The 19,460-nt window shown below is 37.9% G+C and overlaps 1 protein-coding gene across 4 annotated transcripts; it reads left to right on the top strand.

Moving 5' to 3' along the window:
- Nucleotides 1-1,805: 1,805 nt before the first annotated feature.
- On the top strand, nt 1,806-12,759 carry LOC145545301 (C-type lectin domain family 9 member A-like). Of its 4 annotated transcripts, none has more exons than XM_081589426.1 (6): nt 1,806-1,975; nt 4,465-4,545; nt 7,961-8,107; nt 10,175-10,326; nt 11,441-11,562; nt 12,180-12,759. In XM_081589426.1, exons 1-6 carry the CDS (start codon nt 1,885-1,887, stop codon nt 12,310-12,312), a joined length of 726 nt encoding a protein of 241 aa, XP_081445552.1. In that variant the 5' UTR covers nt 1,806-1,884; the 3' UTR covers nt 12,313-12,759. The 4 variants fall into 4 exon arrangements, with proteins under 4 accessions (XP_081445552.1, XP_081445551.1, XP_081445554.1 ...); XM_081589425.1 differs by having other exon boundaries at nt 7,928-8,107; XM_081589428.1 differs by lacking the exon at nt 4,465-4,545.
- Nucleotides 12,760-19,460: the final 6,701 nt, after the last annotated feature.

Here is a 19,460-nt window from a genome sequence, read left to right as displayed (position 1 = left end):
AATAATTCATGCTTCCCTTCTAGAGTGAAATTTCTACAGAAATCTTGCCAGCCAGGCAAAAATTATGTTGATCTGGCCCAACCTTTAGAACCAAACACAGACATTATTAGTGGATGTGGATGTGATACACAGCACTTCAAGGTCATGGCTTTTAAGAAGTGGCTGTAGATTTTCCAGCTTCTCCTTTGCTATCCAATGGCTAGAAGTAGGACAGTTTAATCACTCACAAGACGGAAGGAGCAGGGCTACATTCAGAAGAAAACTACCCATTAACTAGGATTTGTTGTTGTTCAATCACTAAGTCGTGTCCGACTCTTTGTGACCCCATGGATTATAGTAACCAGGTTCCTCTGCTCATTGGGGCTTTCAGGTAAGAATACTGGAGTGGGTTGCCATTTCCTTCTGCAGGGGATCTTCCTGGATGAGGGATCAAACCCACATCTCCTGTGTCTCCTACATTGGCAAGTGGATTCTTGACCACTGAGTCACCTGGGAAGCCCATTAACCAGGATTACTGGAGCTAAAATTGTTACAGGGGAGAATTTACTCCATGCTGGATCTATTATTTTTTAACTTTAAACTTTGCTTCCTGTTGCCTTGTTCACTGAAAGATACCTCCCGCCCCCCACTCCAAGGATAATGTGTTCTCTCTGTGTGTGTGTTTTTTTTTTAAGTATTTGCTGATTTTTTTTTTTTTTTACTTTTTAAAATATTTAAAAAATTTTTATGATGTTGTGTTGGTTTCTGACATACAACAATGCCAATCAGCTGTAATTATACCTACATCCCCTTCTTCCCTAGCCTCCCTCCCCTCCACAGGGAAACAACTGAAATAGCACAATAATAAATGCATATGTTAACATTATTGAGTCTAAGATTAAAATAGCAATGATCAAAGACAAAAAAAAAAAAGGATACTATTCACACATAATAACCTGCCTTGGGGAACCCTGCCCCTCTGCCTAAATGTTAAACCAAAATACCTTTGTTTGGGACCCTGTCCACCTGTGGATGGCTGCAGGAAGGAAGAAATTAACACATTCCCCACCCTCACTCCACAGAGACTGGCCATTCCAGGAAATATTTGTAAGATTGATGGCCTTTTTTATTTTACCTCCTCATCCTCATCCCATCTGTTCTATAAAAGAACCTGGTATTCAGTCCCCATAAGATGGTTATTTTGAGACATTTGTTTGCCATCTTCTCCTATTCTTTGCCTCAATACTTCATCTCTCATTTAATTGGCCTGTTGTGTGGTGAGCAGAGGGAGCTTGGACTAGGTAACAAAATGTTATGTAAGTGAGAAATAAACTTTTCCTTAAACAACGAGTATTTTGAGGTTTATTTGTCACAGCAACTGCATCACCCCAACTAATATATAGTGTGTACATTTACTTTAGGAATTAAATCCTTCCCAGCTTCCTTGTTTAAGGATGTACAGCAATGTACAACTCTTTCCATGCTGGTTTGCCCAATGTGCGTTATCTTCAGTCTTTGCTATCAAGGTCATCCTCATCTTCACATCCTATCCCCAATATAAGCTCATTCTCCATCCTTTTCATCTTGACAGTAATCCAGTACTATCAGCTTCAACATCTGCTACATTGTAGAAACCAAAGCAATAGTCTAATCTGTAACTGGCCATATTGGCTCAGTTTCTTTCTCATTTCCTTCTTTACCAAGTTATGCTTTGGCTAAAACTTCATAAACTTCTACTTTCTGGATGAAGATGCATCTATTCTATTCCTTAAACTCAACATGTTTTCCCAGGGGTGTGAAAGGTAGCTAATTTCAGTTCTTGCATTAATCTGCTCCTGACTACAAAAGGAGATATTCATCTCAGCCTCTCATGTGAACTGCCTTATCCATCAAAGCATCCCAGACATGCAGGATGATGAAACATACACCTCTCTTCAGTGGGATACTTCAACAGCAAACCCTTATCAGAAACATCTGTCTTCCACCAAAAATTCAGGTAACCAGTTCTAACTATTTACATTAAGACTTTTTGGTTTATGGGTTTTCTTTTCTCCTGTTCTATGATGAGCCCAAGGTGATATTTATAATCTGATATAACCTACTTAAAAGTATAATAATATGCTAATATTAAAAATGAAATAAAGTGGAGGAAGTGTAAGCAGAGGTGAAAAAGGAAAAGAGAAATGGACTTGACAAATATGTAGTATATTGGGTTTCTCTCTCTCTCTGTCTCTTGCTGAAAAGACAAAGAATTCCTGGATTTGGAAAATGAGTGAAAGAACTCACACAGTTTGTGTAATTTTAGTTCCCACATAAAAAACATCCTGTAAATTATCTGATAAATACTAAGAAATAAAAGAGAAAACATAGGTTGAGAAAAGTTGGAAACACTCATCTGCTTGGGTCAGTTCTGTCTTTAATATAAAATATTTATATCAGTTTCCTTTTTTTAGGTAATAAATTACCACAGACGTAGGGGCATAATACAACATAGCTTTATTTGTTTATAGTCCTAGAGATCAGAAGTCCAAAATGGATTCTGCTGGATTGAAACCAAGGTGTCATGGGGCTACCTTCCATAGAGAGGCTCTAGGGGAGGGGTCCCCAAGTTCCAGGAACTAATGACTGGTGATTTGAACTGGAGCTGATGCAATAATAATAGAAATAAAGTACACAACAAATGTAATCACTTGAATCATCCCAAAACCATCCCCACCTTCTTGGTCCATGGAAAAACCATTTTCCAGTACACAGCAAATGTAATCACTTGAATCATCCCAAAACCATCCCCACCTTCTTGGTCCATGGAAAAACTATTTTCCATGAACCCAGTCCCTGGTGCCAAAAGATTGGGCAACACTGCTCTAGGGAACAAACCATTCCCTGTCTTCTCCACTTTCTAGAGTTGCATCCTTGCTTTCCTTAACCTGTGGCTTCTTTTCCATCTTCAACTACAGTGGCACATCTTCAAATGTGTCTTGGTTTTCTTTATTATATGGCAGTCTGTTCCTCTGATCTATGTCTCACTTATAAGAGCCAGATAAAACAGGATTATCTCCCCATTCAAAGATCCTTTACTTAATTATACATTTAAAGTCTCCTTCTCCTCATAAGGAAATATTTATTGGTTCCAGAGATTATAACATAGGCATTTTGGGCAGAGTCATTATTCAGCCTACATCATTAGCCCAAGATAAATTGTATGCTTTTTTCTCTCACTAGCATTAAGAATATAACAAATCACTCATTCATTTTCCCTCCCTGAATTGTTGCAAAATTGTCTTTAAAAGTGTTCCTTATCCAAAATCACACGTTCAAAGGGAAAGACCTTTGAGTCAATCATGCTCAGATGACACCGACCAAAGATGAGGAGATTGGAGAAAGCTTTTTTAAATTAACTAATTTATTTATTATTTGTTTTGGGGGCTGCACTGGGTCTTCCTTGCTGCGTGTGGACTTCGTCTAGTTGTGGCAAGTGTGAGCTATTTTCTAGTTGCAGTGTGCGGGCTTCTCATTGCAGTGGTTTCTCTTGTTGTGGAGCATGGGACCTAGAGCACAGGCTCAGTAGTTGCAGTGCAGGAGTTTAGTTGCTCCGTGACATGTGGGATCTTTCCAGACCAGGAATCGAACCTGTGTCCCCTTTATTGGCAAGAGGATTCTTAACCGCTGAAAGTGTTAGTAGTTTAATCATGTTTGACTCTTTGAGACCCCATAGATGGTAGCCCATCAGGCTCCTCTGTCCATGGAATTCTTCAGGCAAGAGTACTGGAGGGGGTTGCCATTCCCTTCTCCAGGGGATCTTCCTGACTCTGTGATCGAACCTGGGCCTCCCGCATTGTAGGCAGATTCTTTGCCTCTGAACCACCAGGGAAGCCCTCTGAACCACTAGACTGCCAAGAAGTCCTGGAAACAGCCCTTTTGCTGTCAAAAATGAAAGCCTACTGCCTAGTTTGCCATCATCTCTAAAAGACTGTTGGAAGAGAATACATCTAACAAGTTACTGAGCTGGTGATGTCATACAAGGATAAGAGAAGTAGATTGTGAAAGCTGTCCAAGCTGGTATTTTTCCAAGTTATGACTTGCATTTCAAAGAGTTTGAGTTCCCAGTGGCAACCCACTCCAGTACTCTTGCCTGGGAAGTCCCATGGACGGAGGAGCCTGGTGGGCTGCAGTCCGTGGGATCGTGAAGAGTCAGACACAACTGAGCGACTTCACTTTCACTTTTCACTTTCACACACTGGAGAAGGAAATGGCAACCCACTCCAGTATTCTTGCCTGGAGAATCCCAGGGACGTGAGCCTGGTGGGCTGCCGTCTATGGGGTCGCACAGAGTCGGACACGACTGACGTGACTTAGTAGCAGCAGTTTCCTGTTATACACAGTTACAATGTTACCTCCTCATTTTACTCAGTTTAGTCCTTTCCTGATCCACTTCTTTCCCCTACTTTCTCTAAATCAATTTCATTGCCTCTGTTCCTTGTTTAGGAGTATGGTGTCTTGTGATGGTAATCTTATGTATTTTCTGCATTGGCTCATTAGCAACCTCCATTTTCTTGGGCATCAAATGTAAGTATTAAAAGATATCTTCAAAATAATCTATAGATAGATAGGTTACATACTACATGTAGCATTACATAGAAGTATGCATATCATTTTAACTGGAACCTCATAACTTATAAATTGATAAATAAATCAATTAGAAACATCTAAATAAATATAAATGATATAAAATAATGATTTCCTTATTTAAGTTATGGGATATTCATTAGCTATAACTCTCTAAAGCACTCGGATGCCACTGATAACTTGTAATGTTCAATGGCAAGCTGTTGAACTCAAATCTAATACCATAGGTCTCTTTGCGAAAAATGATGCAAATAATTGCTTATATTATGATCCCGTTTATGAATTATGTTAATATGCCAAAGCATTCAGTTCGAAAGGTTTTCAGTACTATGCTCTTCCTTTTCTAATATACATTTATTCTAAATTATACAGATTATTTTATTATGAACTTTTCAGTTTATATTAGACAAGGTACAAGTTAGTATGTTTAAGGCAAATGTGAGAACTTTGTTTAGGGCAAATATTTTGCCATAGTTCCTTTTTTTTCTTTCAGTTCAAATTGAAGACATGTTTTTATATATAGCAAATGAATTTTTTATAAAATGCAACAATTACAGAACCACAGGTTCCAGAAAAAAGACCAAGAACCTTTATTGTCACTTATGCTAGCACAAAGAAATATGCTTAGAAACACAGTGATGAAGAGTAATTTTCTAGATAATTCTAATGTTTTGTATGCCTTGGCAAATCATTTCTCCATTTAGGAGGAGTTAGCTTGTGATGAATTAGCTGCTGTAGCAAATGAATAGAACCCAGGAGGGAGTCATGGAAACTTCTAATTTGTAGCCAAATCAAAAAGAAGTCATGCTAACCTGGGAATCTACTACTTGCATTGGCATCTGAGGTGGGGAGCAGTCTTTGGGACTGAGCTCTTAACCTCTGGAAACTGATGCTATTTCCAGGAAGATAGTGTCAGAATTAAATTAAATTATAGGACACCCAACTGGTGTTGTGGAACAGGGCAAGGGGATGGGGTGGAATGGGGACAATACATTTGGTGAACAGAAATGTCAGAAGTGTGAATGTGGTAGTAGTGTAAAAGTCAAGGAGATTCAAACCTATGCAATTTGTATCAGGATACATGGAAGGTAATTTGGAAATATCTAATGCAATGTAAATGCACAAAACTTTGACCTATTAACTTATCTTACAAATATACTTACACATGTGTGAAACTATATGTAACTAAGGTTCCTCATTACAGTATTTCTTTCTACAATAACAAAAGATTACAAATAGTGTAAAAGTCAATGAAGCCTTATTAAAATAAATCATGGTATATCCATACAATAGAATCCAATAGACAAAAGAATGAGAAAGCTCTTTATGTACTAACATAGTATTATGTCAAAAATAGATTTTAAGTGATCAAATGAAAAGTGAAAAACCATGTAAAAAGATTGTTATCATTTGTGTAAAGAAGATTGAGGGAACTTTATATTCATTTGCATGTAAATTTCAAAACACCTCTGGAAGAATAAAAAAGAAATTGATAAATCTGAGTGCATTAAAGGGCTGGAATTGAGTGAGTAAGGAAACAGGGATGGCAAAGAGCTTTTTTGCTGTACATCCTTTGTAGCTTTTTTTAAAAAAAAAAATTTAATTGGAATATAGTTGCTTTACAATGTTGTGTTAGTTTCTGCTGTACTGTGAAGTGAATCAGCTATATGTATCCATATTTCCCCCCTTTTTAGATTTCCTTCCCTTTAGGTCACCACAGAGCACTGAGTAGAGTTCCCTGTGTTATACAGCAGGTTCTAATTAGTTATTTATTTTACGCATTGTAGTGTATATATGTCAACCTTAATCTCCCAATCCATCCCACTTCCCCTTCCCCCTTTAGTATCCATAAGTTTGTTCTCTGTATCTGTGTCTCTATTTCCACTTTGTAAATCAGTTCATCTGTATCATTTTTCTAGATTCCACATATAAGTAACATTATATGATACTTGTTTTTCTCTTTCCGACTTATTTCACTTTGTATGACAGTCTCTAGGTCTATCTATGTCTCTTCAAATGACACTATTTCATTCCTTTTTATGGCTGAAAAATATTCCATTGTATATATCTTCTTTATCCATTCCTCTGTTGATGGACATTTAGATTGCTTCCACACCCTGGCTATTGTAAACAGTGCTACAATGAACATTTAGGTGCATGTGTATTTTGAATTATGGTTTTCTATGAGTATGTGCCCAGGAGTGGGATTGCTTGGTCATATGGTAGTTCTATTTCTAGTTTTTTAAGGAACCTCCACACTGTTCTCCATAGTGGCTGTATCAGTTTACATTCCCACTGTAGGAGGGTTCCCATTTCTCCACATCTTCTCCAGCATTTACTGTTTGTAGATTTTTCAGTAATGGCAAAACTATAGAATACTGATGAAAGAAAGAAATCAAAGATGACACCAAGAGATAGAGAGATATACCATGTTCTTAGATTGGAAAAATCAACATTGTGAAATAATTATACTACTCAAAACAATTTACAGATTCAATGCAATTCTTATCAAATCATCAAAGGCCTTTTTCACATGATTAGAAAAAATTACAATTTGTATGGAAATACAAAAGACCTTAAGTAACCAAAGCAATCTTGAGAAAGAAAAACAGAGCTGGAGGAAGCAGACTCCCTGACTTCAGACTATACTACAAAGCAGCAGTCATCAAGACAGTATGGTACTGGCACAAAACCAGTAATGTAACCAATGGAACAAGATAGAAAGCCCAGAGATAAATCCATGAACCTATGGTCACCTAATCTATGACAAAGGAGGCAAAAATATACACTAAAGAAAAGACAGCCTCTTCAATAAATGGCGCTGGGAAAACCAGACAGCTATATGTAAAAGAATGAAATAAGAGCATTCTCTAACACCATACTCAAAAATAAACTCAAAATGGATTAAAGACCTAAATGTAAGGCTGGACAATGTAAAACTTAGAGGAAGACATAGGCAAGAACACTCTTTGACATAAATCACAAGATCTTTTTTGACCCACCTTCTAGCATAATGAAAATAAAACAAAAATCAACAGTGGAGACTTAAAAGCTTTTGCACAGCAAAGAAAGACATAAATGAGGCTAAAAGATAACCCTAAGAATGGGAGAAAATATTTGCAAATCAAGCAACAAAAAAGGGGATTGATCTTCAAAATACACAAATAGCTCATGTAGCTCAATATCAAAAAGCGAACAACACAATAAAAAAAATGGGCAAAACACCTAAATAGACATCCTTTGTAGGTTTAAATCACAAATATAATGAGTAGTACATAGTTCTCTTCAGTCTTCATTGAAGGTTTATTTTGTTATGTGTCAGTATTTTATCAGGAATGGTTGTTATTGTTTGAAGTGTTTCAGACGTCCACTACTATAATGAAGCAGCAAGAGAAACTCATCCAACAGGAGAGAGCACTGCTCAACTTCACACAGTGGAAGAGAAACCCCAACCTACAGATGACGTATTGCCAAACCTTAATGCAGAAGTCTTTCAGTTCAGGTAATTGATATAAAATCAATTTTCACTCTGCAGATACCAATGTATACACCAGTTCCTCAAAACAACAACAGCAAAACAAAAACCAAAAAACCCACAGCAACACATATTTCTCTGTAAATTATAGTGAAGATTTCATAAAAAATAGGAGAGAGATACTTTTGATCTGCCCTTCAGTTCAATGTCATTTACACATACATCAGTGCTAAGTCACTTTAGTGGTGTCCAGCTCTTTGTGACTGTACAGACTGTAGCCCGCCAGACTCCTCTGTCCATGGAATTCTCCAGGCAAGAGTACTGGAGTGGGTTGCCATTCCCTCCTCCAGGAGAATCTTTCTGACTCAGGGATCAAACTCACTTCTTCTTCATCTCTTGCATTGTAGGCTGATTCTTACCACTAACACCACCTGGGAAGCCCACATTACATTAATAGTATGTGGAAAATACTGAGGTTCCAAGAAATAGAAAAAAGGAAAATATACAGTCAAATGTCAAAATGCAATGTGTGAGATGAGTAGGTAAGATTAAACAAAAAAAGCAGCATTTTATATTTTATCCAATCACTCAAATTTATGTGTATCTCCAGTATTCTTGCCTGGAGAATTCTATGACAGAGGAGCCTGGTGAGCTGCAGTCCATGGGTTCTCAAAGAGTTGGGTACAACTGAACACACACTCGGATGCCTTCACATAAAATTTAGAACATTAACTTCTCTGTAGTGGCTATCATTTTAGTAATTGTCAATAAGCCAGGTAGTTCCTTCTAATTGAGATTTAGTCAAGTAAATGCTTAAAAAAATACAACGTTTTACGGACGGACGACTGAAAGCATGGAATAGGCCCACCTCTGAATCATCAACCTTCCTTAACCAGCGTTGTTGTTGTTTAGTCGCTCAGTCACATGATCGCTTAAATCAGTAACAAAGTCCATTTTGGAGATTAATTCAAATCCAGCATGTTCTCAGCCTTTCAACTGCCATTGTCAGCATTGCTTATGCTATAACTTTAACAATATTCAGGATACTGATTAGAGTCCTTCTCAAAGGATATTGACGAGCCCTAAATAATTTGACATCTGGGCCATGGAAACAGATAATGAACTATTCGTGACCCTAAGTAGAAGGCTTTTCCCTGGAGACTACAGTTCTGGAAGTATCAGAGTCTTTCCTTATATAAAATTGTGCTAGAAACACTTGGTCAAAGTCTTGCTCTTTGGTTCCCCTTTTACACATCTGAGCATCCTTCTTTCATGAATACATTTTTTCTTAAGATAAGTTCTGTAAAACTGGTGAAACATTAAGACTTACTTCTTAGTTATATCAAAGTCCTAAATTAAATGTATTGGTCACTTGTTCAATTTTCCTCACCTACATATTTTAAAATCAGTCCTCAAGGTGCACTGTTTGTTCTCTCCATTATATGAGAAACATTTTCATGCTTGACTCTCAGAATTTAAACATCAACTTGAGGCTTACTACTCTGCTCACCTAATGGCTCAGTACATTCTCAATTATATTGGGCCAATAATATTAATGGACACAAAACAATAAGCAAACAAGTGAAGATTATAAATGATGTAAGGTTAAAAGGAGGAAAGATATCTAAAAATAGAATAATCAGATCAATTATTATAGAAGAGAAACAATCTGGGAAAAATATTCCCAAATTAATTTTATCTTAAACTCTTACAGACCTATTGCATTTGGAAGTAATTGTACAAATCTTACTGTATTCGCTTCAAAGGAGCTTAAATTGCTGAGAATTGCATCATATGAGTCATTGGGTTAAAGCAGGGGTCCCCAACCTATGGGATCTAATGTCTGATGACCTGAGCTGGAGCTGATGTAATAATAATAAAAATAAAGTGCATAATAAATGTAATGTGCTTGAATCACCCTGAAACCCGGGTCCATGGAAAAATTGCCTTCCATGAAACTGATCTCTGGTGCCAAAAAAGTTGGGGACCATTGGAAAGAATTCAGCTTCACTGGTAATAATACAAGGGGTTCTTTTGCAGAGATGAGCTACCAATATTTTTACAATAACTTTAATGAAATGTTTATATTTGAAGCCCATAACTGCAGCCCTTGTCCAAACAACTGGATTCAGAATGGAGAAAGTTGTTATCATGTCTTTGAAAGCTGGAAAATTTGGCACACTAGTAGAGAGGATTGTTGGAAGGAGAGCTCTGATCTTCTGCAAATAGAGAGCAAAGAAGAAATGGTAAACACTGCTTTATTATTTCATATCATTCTGAAAATACCTATGAAATAAAAAGACTGATTCTCATAGAATTCCTTAATACTCTGTAACAATGGTATATTTGTTGGGAAAAAAACAGGTTTAATATTCAAAGTATGAATTGGCATGGCTTGTTTTCCTTTTAATTGGAGAAACAAAATACAGGATAGTTATTCAGAAATCAGGGAGAATATGTTAGTTCTATGTTCTTTGTTAATCAAAAAGGTGAGGGAGTAAGAGAAATTCCGTTTTGTAACGTGCTAATCCACTCCTAGATATGCACATATTATGATTGTATATATGTTTAATTTGTTTTAAATTTAAAATTTCAATACTTTAGGGAGGTATAGTAAACTATAACAATTATCATGAAAAGTAGAAGTACAAAAAGTGAGATGACATCATGAAATGGACAGATCTGTGAAAATAAACATTTGTTAAATGAACTGTTTAATTGACATTAAACCTAGTTTACTAATATTTTAATGAGTAAGATGTTTCCTTGAAATCGTTATACCCATAAATTGTGTGTGAAGTAGAAAGCACAGTTACACATTTCTGAATTTATTAAAAATGTAGATCTTCTATATTCAGTAATTAGTCAAAGTTCATTTTTATAAGAATAATAGAACAATTTGTTAAGGATATGTAATAAACCAAAGCAACTTGGACTAGCGAATGACAGCTTTGGGTTTGCACTATTTTTCTGTGCAAATTAAGTGACAAAAGTTAGAAGCATTTATTCCTACAAAATATGCCTGCAGTTAAGTTGCTTCTGGAGTCTTCTAAACTATTTCTCACACTGATGTATCCTGGAAAAGACATATACATACTATCTGCCAAATTCTGAATCCATTAAAATTATTTTGATATCAGATGCCTATTTTTTTCATAGTTTTTAACACCACCTTGATCATTTAGCAGTAAGGGGGAAAGTATACTTTTTTCAAGTCTCTCTCTTTCCAGGCTTCAAGCTCCAATTACATTTGTAGAGGCAAAATATCACACTTCTATTTCACGGTAGTTTATTAGCTTTTTGTTTGTTTTGGAGTACCACTCCAACCTTGGTTCACTGTTCAAGTCTTGTTTCCTATAGGACTTTATCACGGGCAGCCTGAAGAAGATCAAAAGAAACCATGATTACTGGGTGGGACTGTCACAGAACGGGTCGGACCAACCTTGGCTTTGGCAGGATGGGTCCTCTCCTTCCGCTGACCTGTAAGTCTCTAAGGGAAATGGTCCAAGAATTAGACACAGGTGGGAAATTAGCCATTCATTTTATCTTATACCTTACATTTCCTCCAGGAGACATAATGAGCATGATAATTTCGTAGGCTTCTGATTGGAATCCAAGCCAAGATAAAGAGTAGCTACGTGGCTTCTAAACCTTTCTCCTTCTCAGCCCCACGCGAGCACATTCAAATCAAAATCTGAAAGTCTGAATGAACAATATTATGTGATTATCAAGTACATTTCCTTTGTATCACTGAACAGAGAGAGTGCTAATTAAGCAATTCTCATAGTAAGATTTCAGAAAGAACTGGGGAGACTGGTCAGCAGTGCCCTCATATTTTGAAAATTAAGAGTCAGAAAAGAGATTTGAAATTAGAGCCTATCTTTGTGTATTCAAGCATTTTTAAAAATATGCTGTTCGTTGAAATAATATTTGCACATTTTATTTTGAGAAAATAGCTCTCTTATTGAAGAAGGAGGGAAAAACTACCACAAGAGGGTGACAGATTAAAACAAAAAGCTGTGCATCTCTCATTTTATTGCCCAAAGAACATCCCCGTAAGCCCACACCTAACCTCAGATACACTGACTTGCCGCTCCAGGTTGCCAAGACAGGGACCTCAGTCAACTAATCAGGACTGTGGATATCTCAGAGACAACGACCTTTCTTCTGCTAACTGCAGCACTTGGAAATATTTCATCTGTGAGAAGTACGCACTAAGATCTTCTACCTAAAAGAAATTTTGCTTAAAGTGATCACTCCATTATGATCACATTTGCAACAGATCCTTCAAAAACCTGTAATAATGAGCCTACGAGCCAGCGCAGAAGTAAACGAGTGCAAGGGCTGTAAAACCAGCTACCTAGGACACAAAACCTATCTTGCCATTACACTTGGTAATATTCCTCAATGCTTTCCAGATGTTTCTTTGACACTGTTCAAATTAATTACCAAGAACAAAATTGGTTTAGAGCAACAGAGGACAAAACTGTAAAGAATGGAGAACAAGCTGAAGAAAAATCATTTCCATTTGTCATTTTTTTTCTTTCTCTCTCTTTCTATTTTTTTTTTTTTAATTTAGAGTGACAGTAAATGCTACAGAAAAATCAATAAATCACTGGGGAGATGATGCAATTTTAGCTAACTGATACTCTTTTTAATAAATGAGTAAACGTGATCTTTCAAACTCACTGTTGGCAAAATCTTTCTATGCATTTGCTGGGCTTGCCAGGCACTGTGTTACCAAACTGGTAGGATGGGAAGACAGTGACATGGATTTTCAAATTGGAAGGAGGATAGGCTGCTATCTGCTGCCTTTAAGACAAAAACCATTTTTAGGACTGCAGAATTTCACTGGAGAGAAGGGCAACCAGAGCTACATGTAAGTGGAAGGAATAGTCAGGCTGGCAACAGCAGCATGTCTCCAGTAAAGAGGAGCTGTGACCCATATGTAAAATAGACAGCTAGTGGTGGGAAGTTGCCGTACAACACAGGGAACTCAACCTGGTGCTCGGTGAGAACCTAGAGAGGCAGGATAGGATGAGGGGGTGGGACGAAGGTTCAGGTTCACGTATGCTTATGGCTGATTGACGCTGTTATATGGCAGAAATCAACACAACACTGTGAAACAATTATCCTTCAATTAAAAATAAATTTAAAAAAACTACAAAAAAAAGAGCTGTGAGTTTCCTTTCTACCTCTTACTGACCAACCCCACTGCTCACATATCAAAAGACTCATGACCTGTATGACAGACTCCAGGTTCATCCACACTAGTACAAATGACTCAATTTCATTTCTTTTTATGGCCAAATAATATTCCTTTGTATGTATGCACCGCATCTTCTTTATCCATTCATTTGTTGATGGACATCTAGTTTGCTTCCTTGTCCTGGCTGGAATAGTTGCTGCAGTGAACTGTTATACAGAGAGAAGTAAGTCAGAAAGAGAAAATTAAACATCAGATATTAATGCATATATATGGAATCTAGAAAAATGGTACTGCTGAACCTATCTGCAGGGCAGGAATAGAGACACAGGTGTAGAAAACAAACTTGTGGACACAGGGTTGAAAAGGAGAGGGTGGGACGAACTGAGAGAGTAGCATTAACATATCTACACTACCATGTGTCAAATGGTATCTGGTTGGGAAGTTACTGTATAACACAAGGAGCTCAGCTCGGTGCTCTGTAATGACCTAGTTGGGTGGAATGGGGGGTGGGGGTGGGAGGGAGGCTCAAGAGGGAGAAGATATATGTATACATGTGACTGATTCACCTCACTGTACAGCAGAAACTAACACAAAATTGTAAAGCTATTACACTCCAATTTTACGAGAAAAAAAAAAAAAGACTCATGACCTGGATCCCTGAGACTAACACTCCAGCACTTTTAACTACATCTCTCAGTGCCTCAATTTCTTCCTTGAAAATAATCATAGAATTTGCTTCAAAATATTGTTTGAGGATGAGATTTTCCATATATGTAAATTTGCTGAGAATAGCATCTTACATGGAATTTAACACTCTATTTGTGTTTGCTGCTGTTGTCTGGGTAAATCCCCAGTCATCTCTAGATATCAACCTCTTTTGTGTACTCCAGATAAAAACGACCCCTTTACTGCTCATGTTATAAGGATATCAAGAAGATAAAGTTTACAGGTAAATTGTCACCAAGTTTCTGGAGAGGACACTTGTCTTAAACCTAAAGAATCTATAGACAGTCTCTGTCCTAGGTCTGCAGGCTCCCTGAAGCATGGACTAGCTTGTTCCCCAGAGACAATGAAGGTGAAAGTGTCTTGGGACATATAGGAAGGAAATTTTCATTGATTATTACTATATTACTTTTCTACCATTTATCTACCATCCATAGAATAACACCTTACCGTAAAGCAGACTCTAATCAAATACATGCTAAATTAAAAATACTTTAACTTAATCTTTCATTTCTCACAAAAAAATAGCTGAGATATGTAAGATTCTTATTGTTCTCTCCTTATAATAAAGACACCACTTAGAGTAAAATGATATCTAATTTACTGTGGCAGTAGAAATAATTTGCCTCCTATACAATGTCAGGAACCTCTGTTCTTAGTTCTTCAGGCACTCTATCAGATCTAATCCTGTGAATCTATTTCTCCCTTCCACTGTATGCAAAAAGGCAAAATGGCTGTCTGAGGAGGCCTTACAAATAGCTGTGAAAAGAAGAGAAGAGAAAGGCAAAGGAGAAAAGGGAAGATACACCCATTTGAATGCATAGTTCCAAAGAATAGCAGGGAGAGATAAGAAGTCTTCCTCAGTGATCAGTGCAAAGAAATAGAGGAAAACAACAGAATGAGAAAGACTAGAGATCTCTTCAAGAAAATTAGAGATACCAAGGGAACATTTCATGCAAAGATGGGCTCAATAAAGGTATGGACCTAATAGAAGCTTAAGATGTTAAGAAGAGGTGGCAAGAATACACAGAACTGTACAAAAAAGATCTTCATGACCCAGATAACCATGATGATATGGTTACTCACCTACAGCCAGACATCCTGGAATGGGAAGTCAAGTGGGCCTTAGGAAGGCCCTATGAACAAAGCTAGTGGAGGTGATGGAATTCCAGTGGAGTTATTTCAAATCCTGAAAGATGATGCTGTGAAGGTGCTGCACTCAACATGCCAGCAAATTTGGAAAACTCAGCAGTGGCCACAGGACTGGAAAAGATCAGTTTCCACTCCAGTCCCAAAGAAAGGCAATGCCAAAGAATGCTCAAACTACTGCACAATTGCACTCATCTCACACGCTAGTAAAATAACGCTCAAAATTCTCCAAGCCAGGCTTCAACAGTACATGAACCGTGAACTTCCAGATGTTCAAGCTGGTTTTAGAAAAGGCAGAGGAACCAGAGATCAAATTGCCAACATCTGCTGGATCATCAAAAAAGCAAGAGAGTTCCAGAAAAATATCTATTTCTGTTTTATTGACTATGCCAAAGCCTTCGACTGTGTGGATCACCATAAACTGTGGAAAATTCTGAAAGAGATAGGAATACCAGACCATCTGACCTGCCTCTTGAGAAACCTGTATGCAGGTCAGGAAGCAACAGTTAGAACTAGACATGGAACAACAGACTGGTTCCAAATAGGAAAAGGAGTCCGTCAAGGCTGTATATTGTCACCCTGCTTATTTAACTTCTATGCAGAGTACATCATGAGAAATGCTGGGCTGGATGAAGCACAAGCTGGAATCAAGATTGCTGGGAGAAATATCAATAACCTCAGATATGCAGATGACACCACCCTTATGGCAGAAAGCGAAGAAAAACTACAGAACCTCTTGATGAAAGTGAAAGAGGAGAGTGAAAAAGTTGGCTTAAAGCTCAGCATTCAGAAAACAAAGATCATAGCATCTGGTCCCATCACTTCATGGCAAATAGATGGGGAAACAGTGGAACGGTGAAAGACTTTATTTTCTTGGGCTCCAAAATCACTGCAGATGATGACCTGCAGCCATGAAATTAAAAGACGCTTGCTTCTTAGAAGAAAAGTTGTGAACAACCTAGACAGCATATTAAAAAGCAGAGACATTACTTTACCAACAAAAGTCTGCCTAGTCAAAGCTATTGTTTTTCCGGTAGTCATGTATGGATGTGAGAGTTGGACTATAAAGAAAGCTGAGCGCCAAAGAATTGATGCTTTTAAACTGTGGTTTGGAGAAGACTCTTGAGAGTCCCTTTTATTGCAAGGAGATCCAACCAGTCCATCCTAAAGGAAATCAGTCCTGAATATTCATTGGAACAACTGATGCTGAAGCTGAAACTCCAATACTTTGGCCACCTCATGGCAAGAACTGACTCATTTGAAAAGACTCTGATGCTGGGAAAGATTGAAAGTAGGAGGAGAAAGGGATGACAGAAGATGAGATGGTTGGATGGCATCACCAACTCAATGGACATGAGTTTGAGTAAACTCCGGGAGTTGATGATGGACAGGGAGGCCTGGAGTACTACAGTTCATGGGGTCACAAAGAGTTGGACATGACTGAGAGACTGAACTGAACTGAGGAATCACTTAAATGAACCTGGAAGTCTCTTGTAAAAGATGGCCTCAGAAGGAGAAGTTCCTTTAAGAGTGAGATGAGTGTGTTTTTGTATTTGTTTCTTTATTTACCCTTGACTTGGAGTTTAAATGGGAATTTCAATAAAAGGGATTTTTCTCTAGTTTTCTGCTGAACCCATAAAAGGAGAATAGCAAAGAAAACATAAGCTGTCCCTTCTGGTTTGCACAGCTGGCAGCTGGCAGTTCAATATAATAACCTGGAATAAAGGAGAAACAATGGCAAATTTTAGTAGGAAAGACTGTTTGTCTTCAAGACTCTTCAAAGTATTGTCAGGGAGTTGTGTTTAAAGAAAGGATAGGAAGCATTTAATAACTCTTTTGAGAAGAAGCACAATGAAGCCAGAGGCAAACATCCTTTGGCTGACATCATCCGTCAGCATGTGATGCAGTATTTACAAGTCTGAGTTTTATCTACAGAGCAGCTGGCATAAACCTCTACAGATTTCCTCAGTGACAATATTGCTTTCCACACCAATCGCACGGGTGGAAGATTTTTCCTTGCAGTTTTCTTTTGGCCCAGAACAGCAAGGCTTTTTCAACACAATGGTAAGATAGTGGACCTTAGCACCGGGATAATCAAGTTCATACCCTCAGTTCAGTTCAGTTGCTCAGTCGTGTCCAACTCTATGACCCCATGGACTGCAGCACTCCAGGCTTCCCTGTCTATCACCAACTCCCAGAGCCTACTCAAAATCATGTCCATTGCATCGGTGATGCCCACCAAATAATGAACTGGGTATCTGATCCATCTCATTGAGTTCCAGATTAGTTCTTTTTAGATTTATTTTTAATTAGAGGATTACTTTACAGTCTTAAGTTTCTGCTTTACAACAACGTGAATCAGCTCTAAGTATACGTATATCCTCTCCCTCTTTAGTCTCCCTCCCACAATCCACATCCCACTCTGCTGGGTCATCCCAGAGCACTGAGCTGAGCTCCCTGTGTTATACAGCAGCTTCCCACTAGCTATCTATTTTACACATGGTGGTGTAGATATGTCAGTGCTGTTCTCTCAGTTGATCTCCCCCTCTTCCCAGCTATGTCCACAAGTCCATCCTCTACATGTGCGTCACCATGACTGCCCTGCAAATAGGTTCATCAGTACCATTTTTCAGATTAGTTTTTAAAAAGTAAAAGGGTAAGAAAAATAAAACCCTATCCTGCAAATGTAGAGAGGTTTTTTTTAACATGCTTTATTCAAAGGCCATTAAATATATGAAAAGAAAAACTTTAGTAACATCGAAAGAATAATAATATCATTAGATTCCAAAACTCTATTCATACAATGAAACTTGTACCAGAAGTTATGTACACCTTAAATCAGACTATGCTGCTTTTTGTACTCTTCGAAAACTGTAAGAATTCCATTAGAAAGTATCTGACTTCCAAATATTGAGGCCAACTCTGGGACAGCCTTCTAGACCTTCTTACATATTTCACAATTGGCTACTATCTCTAAAGCAAAAGTTCCCAGCACACTTCTCACATTTCCTGCTGCTGCAGGGCTCCTGACCTGTTTCCTGTTGATAAGTTTTTAAGAGTGGTTCAATATCCTCAGGAAAAGAAATAGCTCATTGTGTACCCTGGGGAACTCAGATCTACCAGGAAAGGTCATGTTCCTCATTTGACTTTTCCCTGCAATTTCTTCAGAATTACCTAAATGCACAAGAATCTAGAAAATAAAAGTCTTCTCGTGTTGGAAAACCCATTCACAGGGTGCTACCCTCTCTGATTCTTGACAGAAAATTGTTCTCAGAAAGTCATATTTTCAAAGTCATGTTATGATTATTTCCTATTCTTAAAATTAAAAAGAAAAAGAGAGAAGCTTGTGGAAAGAATAATGTGTCATATTTCTTTCTGTTCTTTTAAAATATTTTACTCACATTGTGATCATTATTGTGGATTTTGTTAGGCTGAGAAGGAATCGAGGAAGGGTCGGAGAGGATTCAGCTCAAGAATTAGTAGAATTAGTTTCATATGGGATTCTCCAGGCCAGAATACTGGAGTGGGTAACTATTCCCTTCTCCAGGGAATCTTCCCAACCCAGGGATCCAACCCAGGTCTCCCGCATTGCAGGCAGATTTTTACCAGCTGAACCACCAGGGAAGCCCTTTAATCTATTAATAAATGTTACATGAAAGCTATTCAGTGAATTAAAGTTATAGTTGTAGCAACACATACAATCGTTGACTTCCCTGGTGGCTCAGATGGTAAAGAATCTGCCTGCAAAGCAGGAGACCTGGGCCCGATCCCTGGGTTGAGAACTTCCCCTGGAAAAGGGAATGGCAACCCACTCTATTATTCTTGTCTGGAGAATTCAGTGGACAGAGGAGCCTGCTGGGCTAAGGACCATGGGGTCGCTACAAGTCAGACACAACTGAGCTAAGTGACTAACACACTTTCAGTAAAGATTTAACAATATTTTCTATAATCAGTGAAGATTTAACAGTATTTTCTATCTTATATAATATGCATTTTATTAAGCAAATCTGTTTGCTTTGAGCATTTAATGCTAGAAGTTTGGAAAATGTGGAGGAATAAAGTGTGGTTTCTTTTTTTCCAAAAATAAATAAATAAATGCTACTCTTTTTCCTTCCTCCTCATCTAAAATGACACTTCCCCTTAGGTTGCAGATTTGGAGAGAAAACACTGTTCATTACCCACTAACCAGGCAGCTAGGCCCGCTAAAGCAATGACATTTAGAGACACTTGTCATCCACGCTGAACCAGTCTGTCTGTAGTTGTGTAAGATGCCAGGGGTCAAAACCGAATATGTGCTAA

Source organism: Giraffa tippelskirchi, chromosome 4 (genome assembly GCF_054371585.1).
Source record: "Giraffa tippelskirchi isolate mGirTip1 chromosome 4, T2T-mGirTip1v1.2.pri, whole genome shotgun sequence".
Lineage (NCBI taxonomy): Eukaryota > Metazoa > Chordata > Mammalia > Artiodactyla > Giraffidae > Giraffa > Giraffa tippelskirchi.
The sequence above is the reverse complement of the archived record's forward strand: the minus strand, read 5'-3'. Positions and strand labels throughout refer to the sequence as shown.